At 45.1% G+C, this 14,033-nt stretch overlaps 2 protein-coding genes across 2 annotated transcripts; both read left to right on the forward strand.

The window, feature by feature from the left end:
- The first annotated feature begins 511 nt into the window (after positions 1-511).
- LOC124276383 lies at positions 512-1,826 on the forward strand. The gene has a single exon (XM_046712026.1). It carries the CDS (start codon positions 867-869, stop codon positions 1,824-1,826), a length of 960 nt encoding a protein of 319 aa, XP_046567982.1. The 5' UTR covers positions 512-866.
- A 39-nt stretch (positions 1,827-1,865) lies between these two features.
- On the forward strand, positions 1,866-3,680 carry LOC124276384. Its single transcript, XM_046712027.1, has 2 exons — positions 1,866-2,039; positions 2,700-3,680. The coding sequence occupies exons 1-2, from the start codon at positions 1,866-1,868 to the stop codon at positions 3,678-3,680; spliced, it is 1,155 nt and encodes a 384-aa protein (XP_046567983.1).
- Positions 3,681-14,033: the final 10,353 nt, after the last annotated feature.

Genomic DNA, 14,033 nt, shown 5'->3' on the forward strand with positions numbered 1-14,033 from the left:
CGGATACCTGCCTGCCATATTTTATTAAATTAGGTCCCCTCTCCGGGGGACAATAAAATCCCACTGTAAGATATCACATGCAATCAAACGATTAACCAATCTGCACCCATGTCAACTCCACCCTTACTGTGCTTGCCATGCTTAAACAATACCAGTCTTTAAATGAAAACAAGTATGATTATCCACGGCATACCCCATGTAACAGTGTTATCGCCATTGCCGAAAAACGTTGTTTGTCACCGGAAGTACTAAACAACGTAATCTGTCGCGAAGTGCCGTGACCTACACTCATGTGCCATATTAAAGTTCACAAAATGGCCGCCATGTAATTTTCGCTAACTGTGATGAGATGTAAATATAGTTTGATTTCAAAATAATGCCTGAAGCCACTTACCTGATATTTTCAGTATTTAGTAATACAGCCATTTACTGCAAGTACAGCCCTCATTCGCTTAGGTAGAGTAGAATACAGTGATTTTATGTACTCTGGAGTAAGTGATGTCCAGATATTGGCATTTAGTACTAGTTACTAAATGTTTTTATTGCAGGTATGCTATCTTATGTTTACATTTTGATTTCGCGCATCAGTGGAGCTGCACGCGCAGCTCCCTGAAAATTACGTCACTCATGCGTAACACCTCGTGCATTACGTCATCAATCTAACAGTAATTCTTTACGCATCACTTCGCGTCAGCCGTTCACCGGGCATACTCGTACCGTTTTCTCTTTCGCTTTCCGTATCTCCTCCGCTGCAAATACTTCTATAATTTTGTTCAAATTCAAGTCCTTGATTCGTACGGCTCTCTTTCTTCCTCGCTAATATATCGATAAATCACTGAAGTCCTTGGTTTCAACCGCCGACAAGCATGCCACCAAAACGCCGTGCAGCCATGAACCATCGTTTGGTGAGAGGGTCGAAGCGACCACGGGACACTACTGGAACACCGAGGGAGGTGAATGGAGTACCAATCACCATGGATGCAGCAGCAGATGGTGAGTTTCATTACATTCCTCGTAATAATAATTTTGTGTCCATACCGTCAGGCATTTTGACTTCCACCGTGACCGACTCCAACCAAACGGATCACGCATTACCTAACCCACACAATGTTAATGAGCCGATAAGAGAGCAATTGCAGCAAATATGGGCGCTTTTGGGGCAGTCAGGAGCCAATAAATCCGGCCATTCGTCTTCTGTGAGCGCTTCCAATTTCCCCGCGCATTCCTTCGCTGAGTGCGAGCGAGGCAGGGTTAACCCGTCTTCTCAGAGCGAGGCTCCTGGTGACGCATCAACCAATCAAATGCTACCTTTGGGGGAATCCCTTGTCTTCCACGCGGAAGCCATTGATGCACACGTCAAACAACAAACAAGGGAAAAAGTATGGAGAGGTGAGTATGTCGACCTCGGCACGCTTCTCCCTGTTGACGGGGGCGTCGAAGAGGGCGAATCACTGACCGTGACGACGGACACAACAGGTAGGGTGATTTTTAAACCGGTCAAAGCTCCAGCTAAAAAACTAACGCTTGGCAGCTGGACATCCGCTTTTCATGTTTACATGAGCATATACCTCGGTAAACATTTCAGTTTATCTATCGTGCAAAGTCTCCTCTCTTACATGGAGACAATCCGCTCGGCAGCATTAAGATTTGGACAGGAAGCCTGGATGCTATATGACCAGCAATTTCGACACAGAATGGCGAGAGACCCTCTCCGACGCTGGGACAGAATTGACGGTGAGTTATGGTTAAAATTCATGACCCCGCAGTCGGGACGCCAACAGGTAGGTGTTTATCCCCCGGTCAGCAGTCTGTCCCTAGTGTGTTAGATCCAGCGCTCAACATCTGCTTTGCATTCAACAAACCGCATGGATGCAGAAGGTACAGTTGTGTGTACCCGCACAGATGCAGCAAGTGCAACGACGCTTCGCATGGGGCGGCCAGCTGCTTTCGAGGACCGGGGGTCCAACGACTCCCCCTATCCAACAACAGTATGGGCCCATGCTTCACCAGCCCAAGGCAGCCAACCAGAGGAAACAGAGGTAAGGTCTTTGGCTCCTACACCCGTCAGACTAGATAGATTAACTCCCTGGTTGCATCGTTATGATCAGTCCAATGCAACAGATGCACAATATCTACTTGAAGGTTTTACATTTGGTTTCCAGCTCGAGTTTCAAGGTATGCGCCATAGTCGTCTCGCGAAAAATTTAAAGTCAGCGACACACAGGGATAGGGTACACATTGTCCGGCAAAAGCTAAAAAAGGAACTGGATCTGAACAGAATGGCTGGGCCGTTTAACACTCCCCCCTTTGTTAATTTGCAAGTATCCCCAATAGGTCTTGTCCCAAAGAAACAGTCAGAATCCCAATTATGGCAAGGAAATCAGGCTGACGATTTTCGTCTAATACATCATTTGTCTTATCCAAAAGGCGGGTCAATAAATGACCACATAGATCCGCAAGCATGCTCAGTGTCTTACGCTAAGTTTGACGAAGCTATCCGAATGATACAACACTTGGGTCGGGGGGCACTGCTGGCAAAGTTCGATATCAAATCCGCATTCAGAATTATACCAGTACACCCAGCTGATTTTGAATTGATGGGGGTACAGTTTGAAGGTAAATTCTACTTTGATAAATGCTTACCTTTTGGCTGCTCAATATCATGTGCTGTCTTTGAGACTTTCAGTTCTTTCCTACAGTGGTGCATAAGTCAACGCCTCCCAGGCATACAAATCATGCACTACCTCGACGACTTTCTGACTGGGGGATCACAGGGCACAACCCAGTGCCAGGCTAACTTACAGACTTCACTGGCAATGCTAACTCATCTAGGTATTCCCATTGCTCATGACAAAACAGTTGGCCCAGCATCTAAATTAACATTCTTGGGTCTTGAAATCGACACACTGGCCATGCAGGTTAGAATACCTGAAGGTAAGATACGTGAAATCACATCCCAGATACAGCATATCCTCTTCAAACCTAATTCCAAGGTAACAAGAAAGGAGCTACAGTCCCTCATCGGAAAGCTCAACTTTATCTGTAGGGCAATTCCAATGGGCAGAGCCTTTTGCCGACGGCTCATTGACCTTCTCTGTCAAGGTAAGCAACCATTCCACCATATTCGAATCACTGAATGGGTAAAACAGGACCTGCATATGTGGCTAACATTTCTTACAAAGTTTAATGGTGTATCAGTTTTTCAGGACCAGTTGTGGGTAGACAACTCTCATCTCCAGCTCTACACAGATGCATCAGGCAGTACAGGATTTGGGGCCTACCTTCAGGGGGAATGGTTTTGCGGCAGATGGCCTGATCAGTGGGTTGTGAATGGGACCACACTCGACATGACTTTCCTGGAGCTGTTTCCCATCGTCTTGGCCATCAAAATATGGGGACCTCAGCTTGCAAACAAGAAAATCCTTTTCTACTGTGACAACCAGGCAGTGGTGGCAATCATCAACAAGCAATCATCCAAATGCCCGGTGATGAATCTCCTCCGTCGCCTTATTCTTCTTTGCTTTAATCATAACATCTTGTTTAAATCTAAATACATTGACACCAATTCCAATGTTATAGCCGATGCACTCTCGAGGTTTCAGTTCGACCGCTTTCGGGCAGCCGCACCAGAAGCGAAAGCTGCACCAACGCCAATCCCAGACACCATATGGCAGATCTAGAACAAGAAGCAGACAGGCTCCTACGCCGGTCCCTATCGACAAATACCTGGTCGACCTACAAGACAGGCATCGATGCCCTGCAGCAGTTTCGAGCAGTACATCGACTTCCGGAGACATGGCCAGTCCCTCTGGATCAGGTTGTAAACTTTATTGCTCATTTGTCAGTCACTAATCATTCTCCAAACACAGTAAAAAACTTATATCGCAGCTGTGTCTTCTTACCATAAATTCAAAGGCCTCCAGGACTGCACCGGGCATTTCCTTGTCAATAAACTGATAACAGGTATGTACAAGTCCAGTGGGCGGCAGGACAGGAGAAAACCTATTACGCTGGATCTGTTAAAAATAGTGAACAACAATCTCAGTCAGGTTTGTACCTCGTCATACGAAGTATGCCTCTTCAAAGCAGTATATTGCGTGGCCTTCTTTGGTTTCTTCAGGGTAAGTGAACTAGTTCAAACAAAGACATCACAGCCTGGCTGCACCATCCAGGACGTAAGTATATCAGGTCAACCCGAGACAGTTACTATCCACCTCCCACATTCAAAAGGTGACCCACGAGGGTTTGGCGTTTCTGTAGTTATTGAGGCAACACCTGGTCAATCCACATGCCCAATAGCAGCCCTTAAGGCCTATTTGCGGGCCCGCCCTCTAGGCCCTTCTCCAGCGTTCATCCATTTCGACCATACTCCGCTAACCAGGTACCAATTCCAAGCCGTACTTAAAAAAAGCCTTGGCCCTAAGCTCCATAAATACTGAAAACTATTCTTCACATTCATTCCGTATCGGAGCAGCAACTACAGCAGCCATGAATGGGGTACCCCCACATCTCATCCAGCAGTACGGCAGGTGGAAGTCACAATGCTATCAGTCCTATATTCGGCTACCAACAAAATAATTTAGCATATCAGTTACTTTTTGTAAATGTAATCAAATAATATCAAGCACTCTCTTTAAAACTTCATACATTCAAGCGACCTATTTGTATCCAAAGGGCACTGATATTCTAACTCCTGTAAATGACTTCCGATGCTACTACTGCGTTTTCTTTCCAGTATGGATCGTAGGATCAAGTTTCGTGGCAAGAGCCAGACGAGAGCTCCAAATGCACCAAATGGAGTTGGCTCGTCACAGAACGATCCTGTGGCTTGCGAGGGGGGGCTTGCGTTGGGCGGAACTCGACCAGCTGATAGATGCCCAAGTCCAGGCGATGCGGCGACCACCCAAGGCTGTAGTCATCCACCTTGGCTCCAACGACCTGTGCACCACAAAGGCGAGCCAGCTGCTGGGTGATATGGAGATGTCCATAAAGCGGCTACAGGTCCACCTGCCGAACGCCAAGATCTTATATTCCAACATCTTGCCACGCCGTTATTGGCATAATGCGCGGGACCCACGTAAGGTGGACCGCAGTAGGTCCAAACTTAACAGGCGTTTAGCCAACCATTTCACGCACATACCGAATTTTGTGGTAATCCCCCATCCACATATAGTGGCCACGGACCCATCCTGGTTCCAGTGGGATGGGACGCACCTTAGCTCTAAAGGGGTTCATCAATTCGTCCGCGACATAAACGATGCCTTGGTACAAAATTTTCAAAGTAAGTAAGTAAAGAGGTAAGTGAATTTCTTATATGAGGCAATCATGGCGGGTACGCGTATCTTCAGCCTTAGCCGTATGGTGTGGGGTAGCACTGTTGTGCTAGGTGGCGTGGTTCTTGTGGGCTACCTTTCAACATAACTCATAAGAATATATATATGTTAATTAGGGTTTCCGGTTACCTGCTTTCCAGCGGGAACCTCGGCTGGGTTACCTTCTTACCAGTTGGAACCCAGTCTTTCCCGGGTTTTCACTCGGGGAATCTAGTAACAGTTAAGTTAAGTATCGGGGCCTGGCGGCGTTCGATCCCAATTAGACCTGCGACGTTTCCGTCATTTGGGCCTTAGCATTAATTAGAGATTAGCAATTACACAGCTGGGCCTGGCGGCGTTCGCTCCCATTGTTGACCCCCAGCGTTGGTCGGGTTGCGACGTTTCCGTCATTGGGGTCTTAGCATTAATTATAGATTAGCAATTACACAGCTGGGCCTGGCGGCGTTCGCTCCCAATTTTGACCCCCAGCGTTGGTCGGGTTGCGACGTTTCCGTCATTTGGGCCTCAGCATTCTTTGGCTAGTAACAATTATGTTGGCGACGCTAGTTGCCACATAGCTAAAATCTTTTAGGCTTATTGTTAGCATTCTATTTCAAGATTGGGGTAGCCCACTAGAACCTCCACACCCTCGGCCATTAAATCCACAGTTGCGTCTCTGTTTTTCCTTCATTGTAGTCCTCTTCTCAGGAAAGTGGGTTCTTACTGCAATATCATGCGATAATGGTACCAGGCATGAAGAATTGTACATATCTATCACCTCAACATATTGTATATATATTTTGGATGATAGTTCCTGAATAAATCATGTCGTGGAGTGCGTGGTTCTTGTGGGCTACCTTTCAACATAACTCATAAGAATATATATATGTTCATTAGGGTTTACGGTTACCTGCTTTCCAGCTGGAACCTCGGCTAAGCTACCTTCTTACCAGTTGAACCCAGTCTTTCCCGGTTTTCACCGGGGAATCTAGTAACAGTTAAGTTATATCGGGCCTGGCGGCGCTCGCCCCAATTAGACCCGCGACGTTTCCGTCATTTGGGCCTTAGCATTAATTAGAGATTAGCAATTACACAGCTGGGCCTGGCGGCGTTCGCTCCCATTGTTGACCCCCAGCGTTGGTCGGGTTGCGACGTTTCCGTCATTGGGGTCTTAGCATTAATTATAAATTACACAGCTGGGCCTGGCGGCGTTCGCTCCCAATTTTGACCCCAGCGTTGGTCGGTTGCTGTGTAACGTTTCCGCCATTTGGGCCTCAGCACAGCAATGACGACTGGCGATGCTCAACGCGTATTGCCCCAATATAGCGAGGGCTAATGCGAAACGTCGCAACCGACAACTGGCGTCAGAAACGGTGGCGAACACTGGTAATGCTGAACTTGTGACGACGACAACGCTGGTCAGCGCAATGGTACTTCATGTGCATTGCTAATCTTCGAGGTAACTGGGCCCAATGACGTCTGTAATTGAGGCAGCTGAACCGAAACTGCCAACTGTTAATTCCCCGGTGAAAAACAGCATTCGGGTTCCCGGCACTGAAGCCGGCAACCGGTCCCGCTGAAAACGAATTAACCGTAAACCTAATTAACGCTATATATTTAACCCCATGAGCCATGTTGGCCTTACAGAACCACGCCTACTGCGGCTACCCACCGGCAGGCTGAAATAAACACACCATGAACCCCTTTCGCCTCTTTACTTTGAAATTTTGTGCCAGGCATCATGATAACCGAACAATTGCTGGGTGATCCCAGCTGAGTTCGGGGCTGGTCGTGAACCGGTTCTGCAAAATTCGTGCGATAATGTTGACTAAACGCCTGTTAAGTTCGGACTTCACGCCGCCGCGCATTATGCGGCGTGGCGAATGTTGGAGATCTTGATAAACGAACCCTTTATGGACGTCTCCCGCTTATCTTAACGGCTGGCTGTGTGCTGCAGATGGGTGAATTGAATGGTGTTCTCTTCATCTTATCGGCTTCGGTCGGTCGACACAACCGCAGAGGATCAGACGGCTGACTCCATTTATTGTTGTTTGAATATAGGTATCTGGCTCTTACGAAAACGATCACGATCGCTGGAAAGAAACATCTTGTGGCAGCATCGGTGGGAGTTAAGTATCGGTGTGCCCGAATACAATAGATAAACTGAATAATGATTTTTGAAGGTGCTTATTTGATTACGTTGCAAAAGTGACTGTTCAAATTGACAACCGATAACAGGACTGACAGCTGCCATGAACGACGCTGGCCGATAACGAGATGATATTATTGTTTATCAGACTTAGGGTGGGCACCAGTGGAAACTGGTATTTTCGATTGGCGAAATCAGACGGGTGGAAAAATAGGCAGCCGAATTTCAACGCTTTATGGTGAGTCGTTGCCTCGATAACCAATGACCGGATGCTGCTGATATTGAAGATGAACAACGGCTTTGCCATTACTTAGATGCGGACTCCGGTATTGATGTCTTTGAACTAGTTCTTACCTGAAAACCAGCACCAACCTTTAACTTTGAAGAAGACGTACCAAACATGACGGTGCAAACCTGACTGGTGTTCTGTTTTCAATAATTTCTTTGTCACCGCCCACTGAACATCGGTTGATGACGAGCGATTCTTTGTTTATGACGAAGTACGGCACCATGACATGAAGTTTTTATGAACGACCGAACGCAATGAACAAAGTTTGAACTTGTTCCGGAACTGACCGTAATCTCTGGAGAATCGTCGCTGCTCGGCTGCTGCGAGAACGATGCTGTCTTCGCTGGAGTTGACGAGTAACTGACGTGAAACTTGTCTGCTCAACTTCGTTCAGATCTGGGATGGCTGGCTTCTGGTGGCGATATTTGTCGCATCGACTCACCTTTATTGAACCGTATAAAACGAATTTCGATATGATTAAACGAAGAAGAACTCAAAGACGACGATACGAATGCGATGATTGCTTGTTCAATGCAGTGAAAGAACTTCTTCGTTTATATTTTGATGGTACTTCGAAAATGCGTGATAAATTCCCCATTAACCCTGATCGGGCCATCTGCCGGCTTCCGCAATTTCAAATCCTGTACTACCTGATACATCTGTCAGCAAAACTATTTTCGACCAAACTTTTATTGAAACCAGCCACATATCGCGAGTCTGTTTACCCATTCGTAATTCGATAATAATTGAATATCGGACAACACCTTGTTGAAGAGATCGGCAGGTCGTGAAAAACTCGCCCGACGGAAGCCCTTTGAACAAAGTTGACTTTCGATAAATGTTCGGTACGCTAATTCAGGTTTGAAAGAAATATCGTTCGTATCTTCGGGTGATACAACGCCGTGACCAGTGTCTTCGGGCAAGAATGTTGAACTGTAACTATTTTGTCATGTTTAATATGAACTACTAGATGTTGCCGGTAACGAAACTTTGAGTTATTCTTACTGGCGAAGTCGTCGACTGATGCTGATTTATGACAACCTGGTGACCATGCGCCACTATTGAGAGAACTGAAAGTCTCCGAAACGGCATGATATTGAACGACCAGGTACGCTATCGAAGCGGGAATTTTCAAACGCATCGTCGAAATCGGCTGGTACTATTTATGTTCTGATCTTGATTTATATCATTGCTGATCAAGCAGATAACTGGCGGTTCTAAATGATCGTTATTGACCGCGTACTTTATTGTTATCGTCGGCCTGATTTCTGCCGTGGATGCTGACTTTGTTTTCTTTGAGGTTAAGGATACTGCAAACCCTTCGAATCAGTTTGCTTTTGCCGGACAATACCCTAAAGCGTTGTTTCAAGTACTGCATGGCATTATATTATGGCTCGGTATGGCTAATCAAAAGGCTGCTCAATAGTATTATGCATCTGTGCGTGGACTGGCGCCACTAACGATATTTCGAATTATCTGTACAGTCTGACGATGTGAAAGACCTCTGTTCCTGATTGTGCAACTGGTGGCGATGTTCGGCGAATGAGAGGATAAGTTAGTCTCGCTTTTAACTTTGGCTGCCACTCTTATCAATGCGCTGCTACATCTGTCTTGACCTACAGCTGCCTTCTGCACGTCATAGCATTTGTTGACGATGCTGCTTTAGGCTGTTGGCTGAATCCCCAACACTGAAGACGACTTGTTTGGCTACTGTTGGCGTCGCTGGATCGTAATTTTAACCATAACCGCAGGTCGTCTGTCGGCGTCGGGAAGAATGCATGGAGCCTGTGATGAAAATTGCTGTCATATGGCATCGACTTCCTGTCAATCTTAATATGCGGCGTGAAGAGGCGCGACAGATAAACTGGTGTTTGCGGTATCTTTCGTAACTTAACATGAAAGCGGTGTCAACAGCGTGTTTTGGCTGGAAGCGACCATTTTACTACTGTTGACGATCGTGAACGCATTCGCCTCTTCGGTCGGCTGAGAGCGTCGCGAAGATACTGCTCGCCTTTTCGCTGATTGCCCGTTTGGCATGTTGGCCTCAATGACTTCGTGAAAGAACAGGAGATTCCCCAGGCAGCATTTGATGATTTTCCATCTGGCGACATTATGCCTGCAGCCGCCTCGCTTGGCGTGGCATACGGCGATTTGTAACCTGCTGCCGCTGTTGCTTGCCCATTAACATATCGTATGCCGTGGCTGTATTGATGAACCGGAATGTCGTCGTTTGGTAAACTCGCGGTAATGCCTGACGACGAACCTGGCTATTATTGGGGCTTTCACCGTCTATCGTGTGATGTTCACCAGTGTCGTGTTGGCACCATTTCTCGCAACGGTTCATCGGCTTTGAGCTCGGGACTTCGTGATTTATCGTGCTATTGGCGACGTGCAGTCAGGCAATTTGTTTTAAAGTATAAGTATTTTGCACGGAAAACATGCAATGCCCGTGGCATTGATGTGCTGTTAGACGATGACGTAGTGACCACATGTTTGGCGGGGGCTTCGCGTGCCTAGATGCCTACGATAAAGCGTTGGTAACTGGTATAGTAATGGTCTGCTGGACGGCAACCTTTTGACCGACGTAATATCGGTATGAAGCGTGTTGGTAACGACTGAACAATGAACGATCTGAACTATTCAGCATCATTGGCAGTGGTGCAAAACCAAGCGATAGATCACGTTCAGTATCTGGATCGCCTCCGGAAATTTTGCTCAAATCGCGTATTCTACCTAACGGAAGCGAAACAGCCACTGCGTAATATTTCGGCTGCTAAATGCTGAAAATATCGGTGGTAACTTCGAGCGATATTTTAATCGAAACTTATGTTACATCTCATCACGGTGAAATGGCGACATTTATTGAACTGTGGCATGGTGTGAGTCACGGCGCTTTTCGCGACCTGTTGATAACGTCTTTGCGGTACATGGGGTATGCGTGAACTGTCATATGACTTTTCATTTAGACTGTTGTGTTTAGTAACGCTTTGGCTAATTGAGTGCAGATGATTGATTTGCGTAATGATATCTTACAGTGAGTTTCGATGCGGACTAATTTAATATGGCGAACGGTGTCGGCTGTCATGTGCCAAAGCTATTAATAATAAGAAACTCTTTGCGGTTGATCCGGGCTCCGGAGTGTATTCTATAAATAAATGTGGTAATAATAATTTAATAGCAGTAAACTGGTATATCCACAATAACTGTGTCTTCACAATGTGTTCTGTAATATGACTTGATATATTATTGCAACCCCATTTAACGACGGCTATGTTGCGGCATGTTCGGTTAAGCTGCAACGTCACGTATGACAGTAATAATAACGACATTAACCAGGCTGTTTATTTTATGCCACGTGTGTTATCTGACATCTTTAAGGAAGAAAGAAGGAGGAAAATTTCTTTATCACCGATTACCATTGACATCGAAGTAACACAAACGGCGGAAATAACTCGAATTTCTTTGGCATCTGAAGTCCTGCATTGCAAATGAAGAGCAACAAGTGTTATAAACATTAAAGCCACACTCGCTGGTTGCTAACAAATAACCGGCGAATGTTGATGGTGGTGATCATGTTTGACTGTGTTCATACTGTACTGTATTTTCGGGTTGGCGCATCACGAAAATGCGAATGACGATGTTAGCAATATTATGTGTTTTGTAAACTTTGTTTATTGTTTTTGGTGTGGATATTTTGAAACACCAAATCGAAACATTTGGTTCTGCTTTTCATGCTAATGATTTGACGGTAAATACGGCGATGGATATTGAAGACGTGGTTTCCAATGAGGAGGACGGGTTTTACCGCTTTATTCCGAGCGCTCGCACTTTGCGTATTGATCAAACTTATTCGAACTGAAATGACGGCTGTTGTTTCATAGATACTACTCCGGTTTCCATGAAAACGTAGCCTCGATGAAGTTAAACTTAATCAATGGCATACTGGAAAAATCATCTTTCCAGGCGAATGTCTTCGGAAGATTGTTTCAGACTGTTGTTTCAGAACCGGTTTTGGAATGATGTTTCAGAACGTCTTGGAAACTATCATCGAAGATAATGGTATTGCTGCATCGAACTATTCAATTGACGTGAAGGCGTATGTTGTTTCGTTAAAACCGTTATTCTTTGATGTTTGGTGTTGTTTATTGTGTTGTTTAAAGGGTGGCTGGCGATTATCGACATTAGTCATTGCGGTGAACATTTTAGTGTTCAATGTTGATGGTGGTGGTGTATGTGTCGCGCGAACGCTGTCTGGTCATTGGTTATTTCGTGCCGAAGATACCGACCGTTTTACGGTATAGATGGCTACAATCCGGCATATATATAGCGTAATGCTGGCATTATTACTGTCTCTCGTCGCATATGTTCAAACTTCTTTTGTCGTGTTTCACGTAGTTGACGTAATGATGATGGGAAGACTGTTTCTCGGATGCGAAATGAACGTTCAATAAAGAATTGATATGATTCAATATTGAATACAATACGCAGGGGCAGAATCTCGTGTTGAATGTTGCTTTTCGCCCTTATTCAACGTGCATGAATGCGAATAGCGAAACTTTTCGAAAGCTTTGGCGTTGACTGAACGATATCAATGCGAGATGCTTTCAGAGGACCGAATCAAACTGCACTACTAACAGTACTGTGATTGATGACCGAAATATTTTCCATGCAACTGAGCATAAAGGCTGCTACTCGGAGATAAATGATTGGTGATTTAATATTGATGACGAAGTGGTGTGATATTCGACGCCCGCACTTCGCTGCATAGAATTTGTTGTGATAGATTGTGATGCGCAGGCCGGACATCAATCAAGCTGCATGTTATTTACCGGTAAGTAGTTTTTGGTTGCAACAAACACAAATGGCGCTCAATAGCGGTGTTTTTGATGAGATATCCATTTTAATGTCGTCGGTAAGGCCAATGAATTATGATTTTGTTTCATCGAAGTTAGGCACTGCCGTGGTCGTATGCCATTGGAACGACATCTTGTAACAACGTTTCGGAAGCGAATTAGTCGAAAGTGATACTGCGCAATATATCTTTGCTTTACGTTCCGTTATCGCTTTCATATTATGTGAATGCTGTCAGCGTTAACGTCTTTCTATTTGATTAATAATCTGGTGGTTTGTTATCGCATATTTTGAAAACTGAAATAAAATCAGACGTCTGCTACTATGACGGTATCTGGAGCATTGTAAATCGCAATTACTTAATTCTTGTTGATGTCTTCGCTTTCACGACAATCATGAATTCAATGAGTGCTGGGCGATGCGATAAGCAAAGGCTGGTGGTGATGTCGAACTTCAACCATCATCAACCATCTGGCAATATGTATTCTGCTGTTCCCAATGATGATCTTTGCTGGTCTGGCCATTGCGAAAAGTATTATAGCATGAACCTTCTGGTGCGTTGATCATCGAACAACACGCCTGACCGCTGTTGCATAATCGCCATTCTTTACGAAAGTAATTTGGTGGCCAACAATGACGATAACTGACGTTATCACTGAAAGAGTTGTTTTGCGCTGGTTACGATACTGAAGTGGCTGATACGTATTGGAACCAGTTAATCTGCATGCATGGCTGTACCGTTTGTTTAATCACTTTGTGTGGATAAAGTGATTAATCGATCGGCGTTAATCGATCGTGTATATTCCCGCTGTTGGTATTTTCGAACACGAAAATGCAAAATGGAACTGTCGAGGTCTGGTGTTTCGTCGGTTATCTGAAATTGGTTACTGTTTTAGATAGGTAACTGACCGTCGAGTGAATGACAACTATTTCATCGATAGTTTATACCACTAACGTGAGTTAAAGCTGTGGATGATGAACCTTTGTTAATGATATTTTGAACGGACGGAAACTTCGTGTTGCATGGCGTACGTATAACGTTTGCTGACCGACAACTATAACTTTGTATGTGTATTTGCAAAGTTTTCGGAACTAAACGACAGGTATGGTTGTTTGGTTGCGGTTCAAAATGGTCAATATTCGATTTTTAATGATATGCGTCATATTTTACGTGACAGATGAAAATGGGGATCAGTATGATGATCAATATGCCGTCATTAATATAGCTACTGCTTTGATAGCAATACCAATCGGTTGAAACACCGGTGTTGGAAATAACGTCGATGGTTGCCTTTCACTGTCGCGCTGTTGGGACGAACAATTAACAATCTTCAGTTTTCGCTATCGCAACTGATCTCGAACTGATGAAGACGTAACACCAGGTGATACGATTTGGAATGAATCTATGGCTGGTTAACTCGGAAAGGGCGGA

This window comes from Haliotis rubra, unplaced genomic scaffold (genome assembly GCF_003918875.1).
Source record: "Haliotis rubra isolate DU_JTF1 unplaced genomic scaffold, ASM391887v1 Scf2087, whole genome shotgun sequence".
In the NCBI taxonomy this organism is placed as follows: domain Eukaryota; kingdom Metazoa; phylum Mollusca; class Gastropoda; order Lepetellida; family Haliotidae; genus Haliotis; species Haliotis rubra.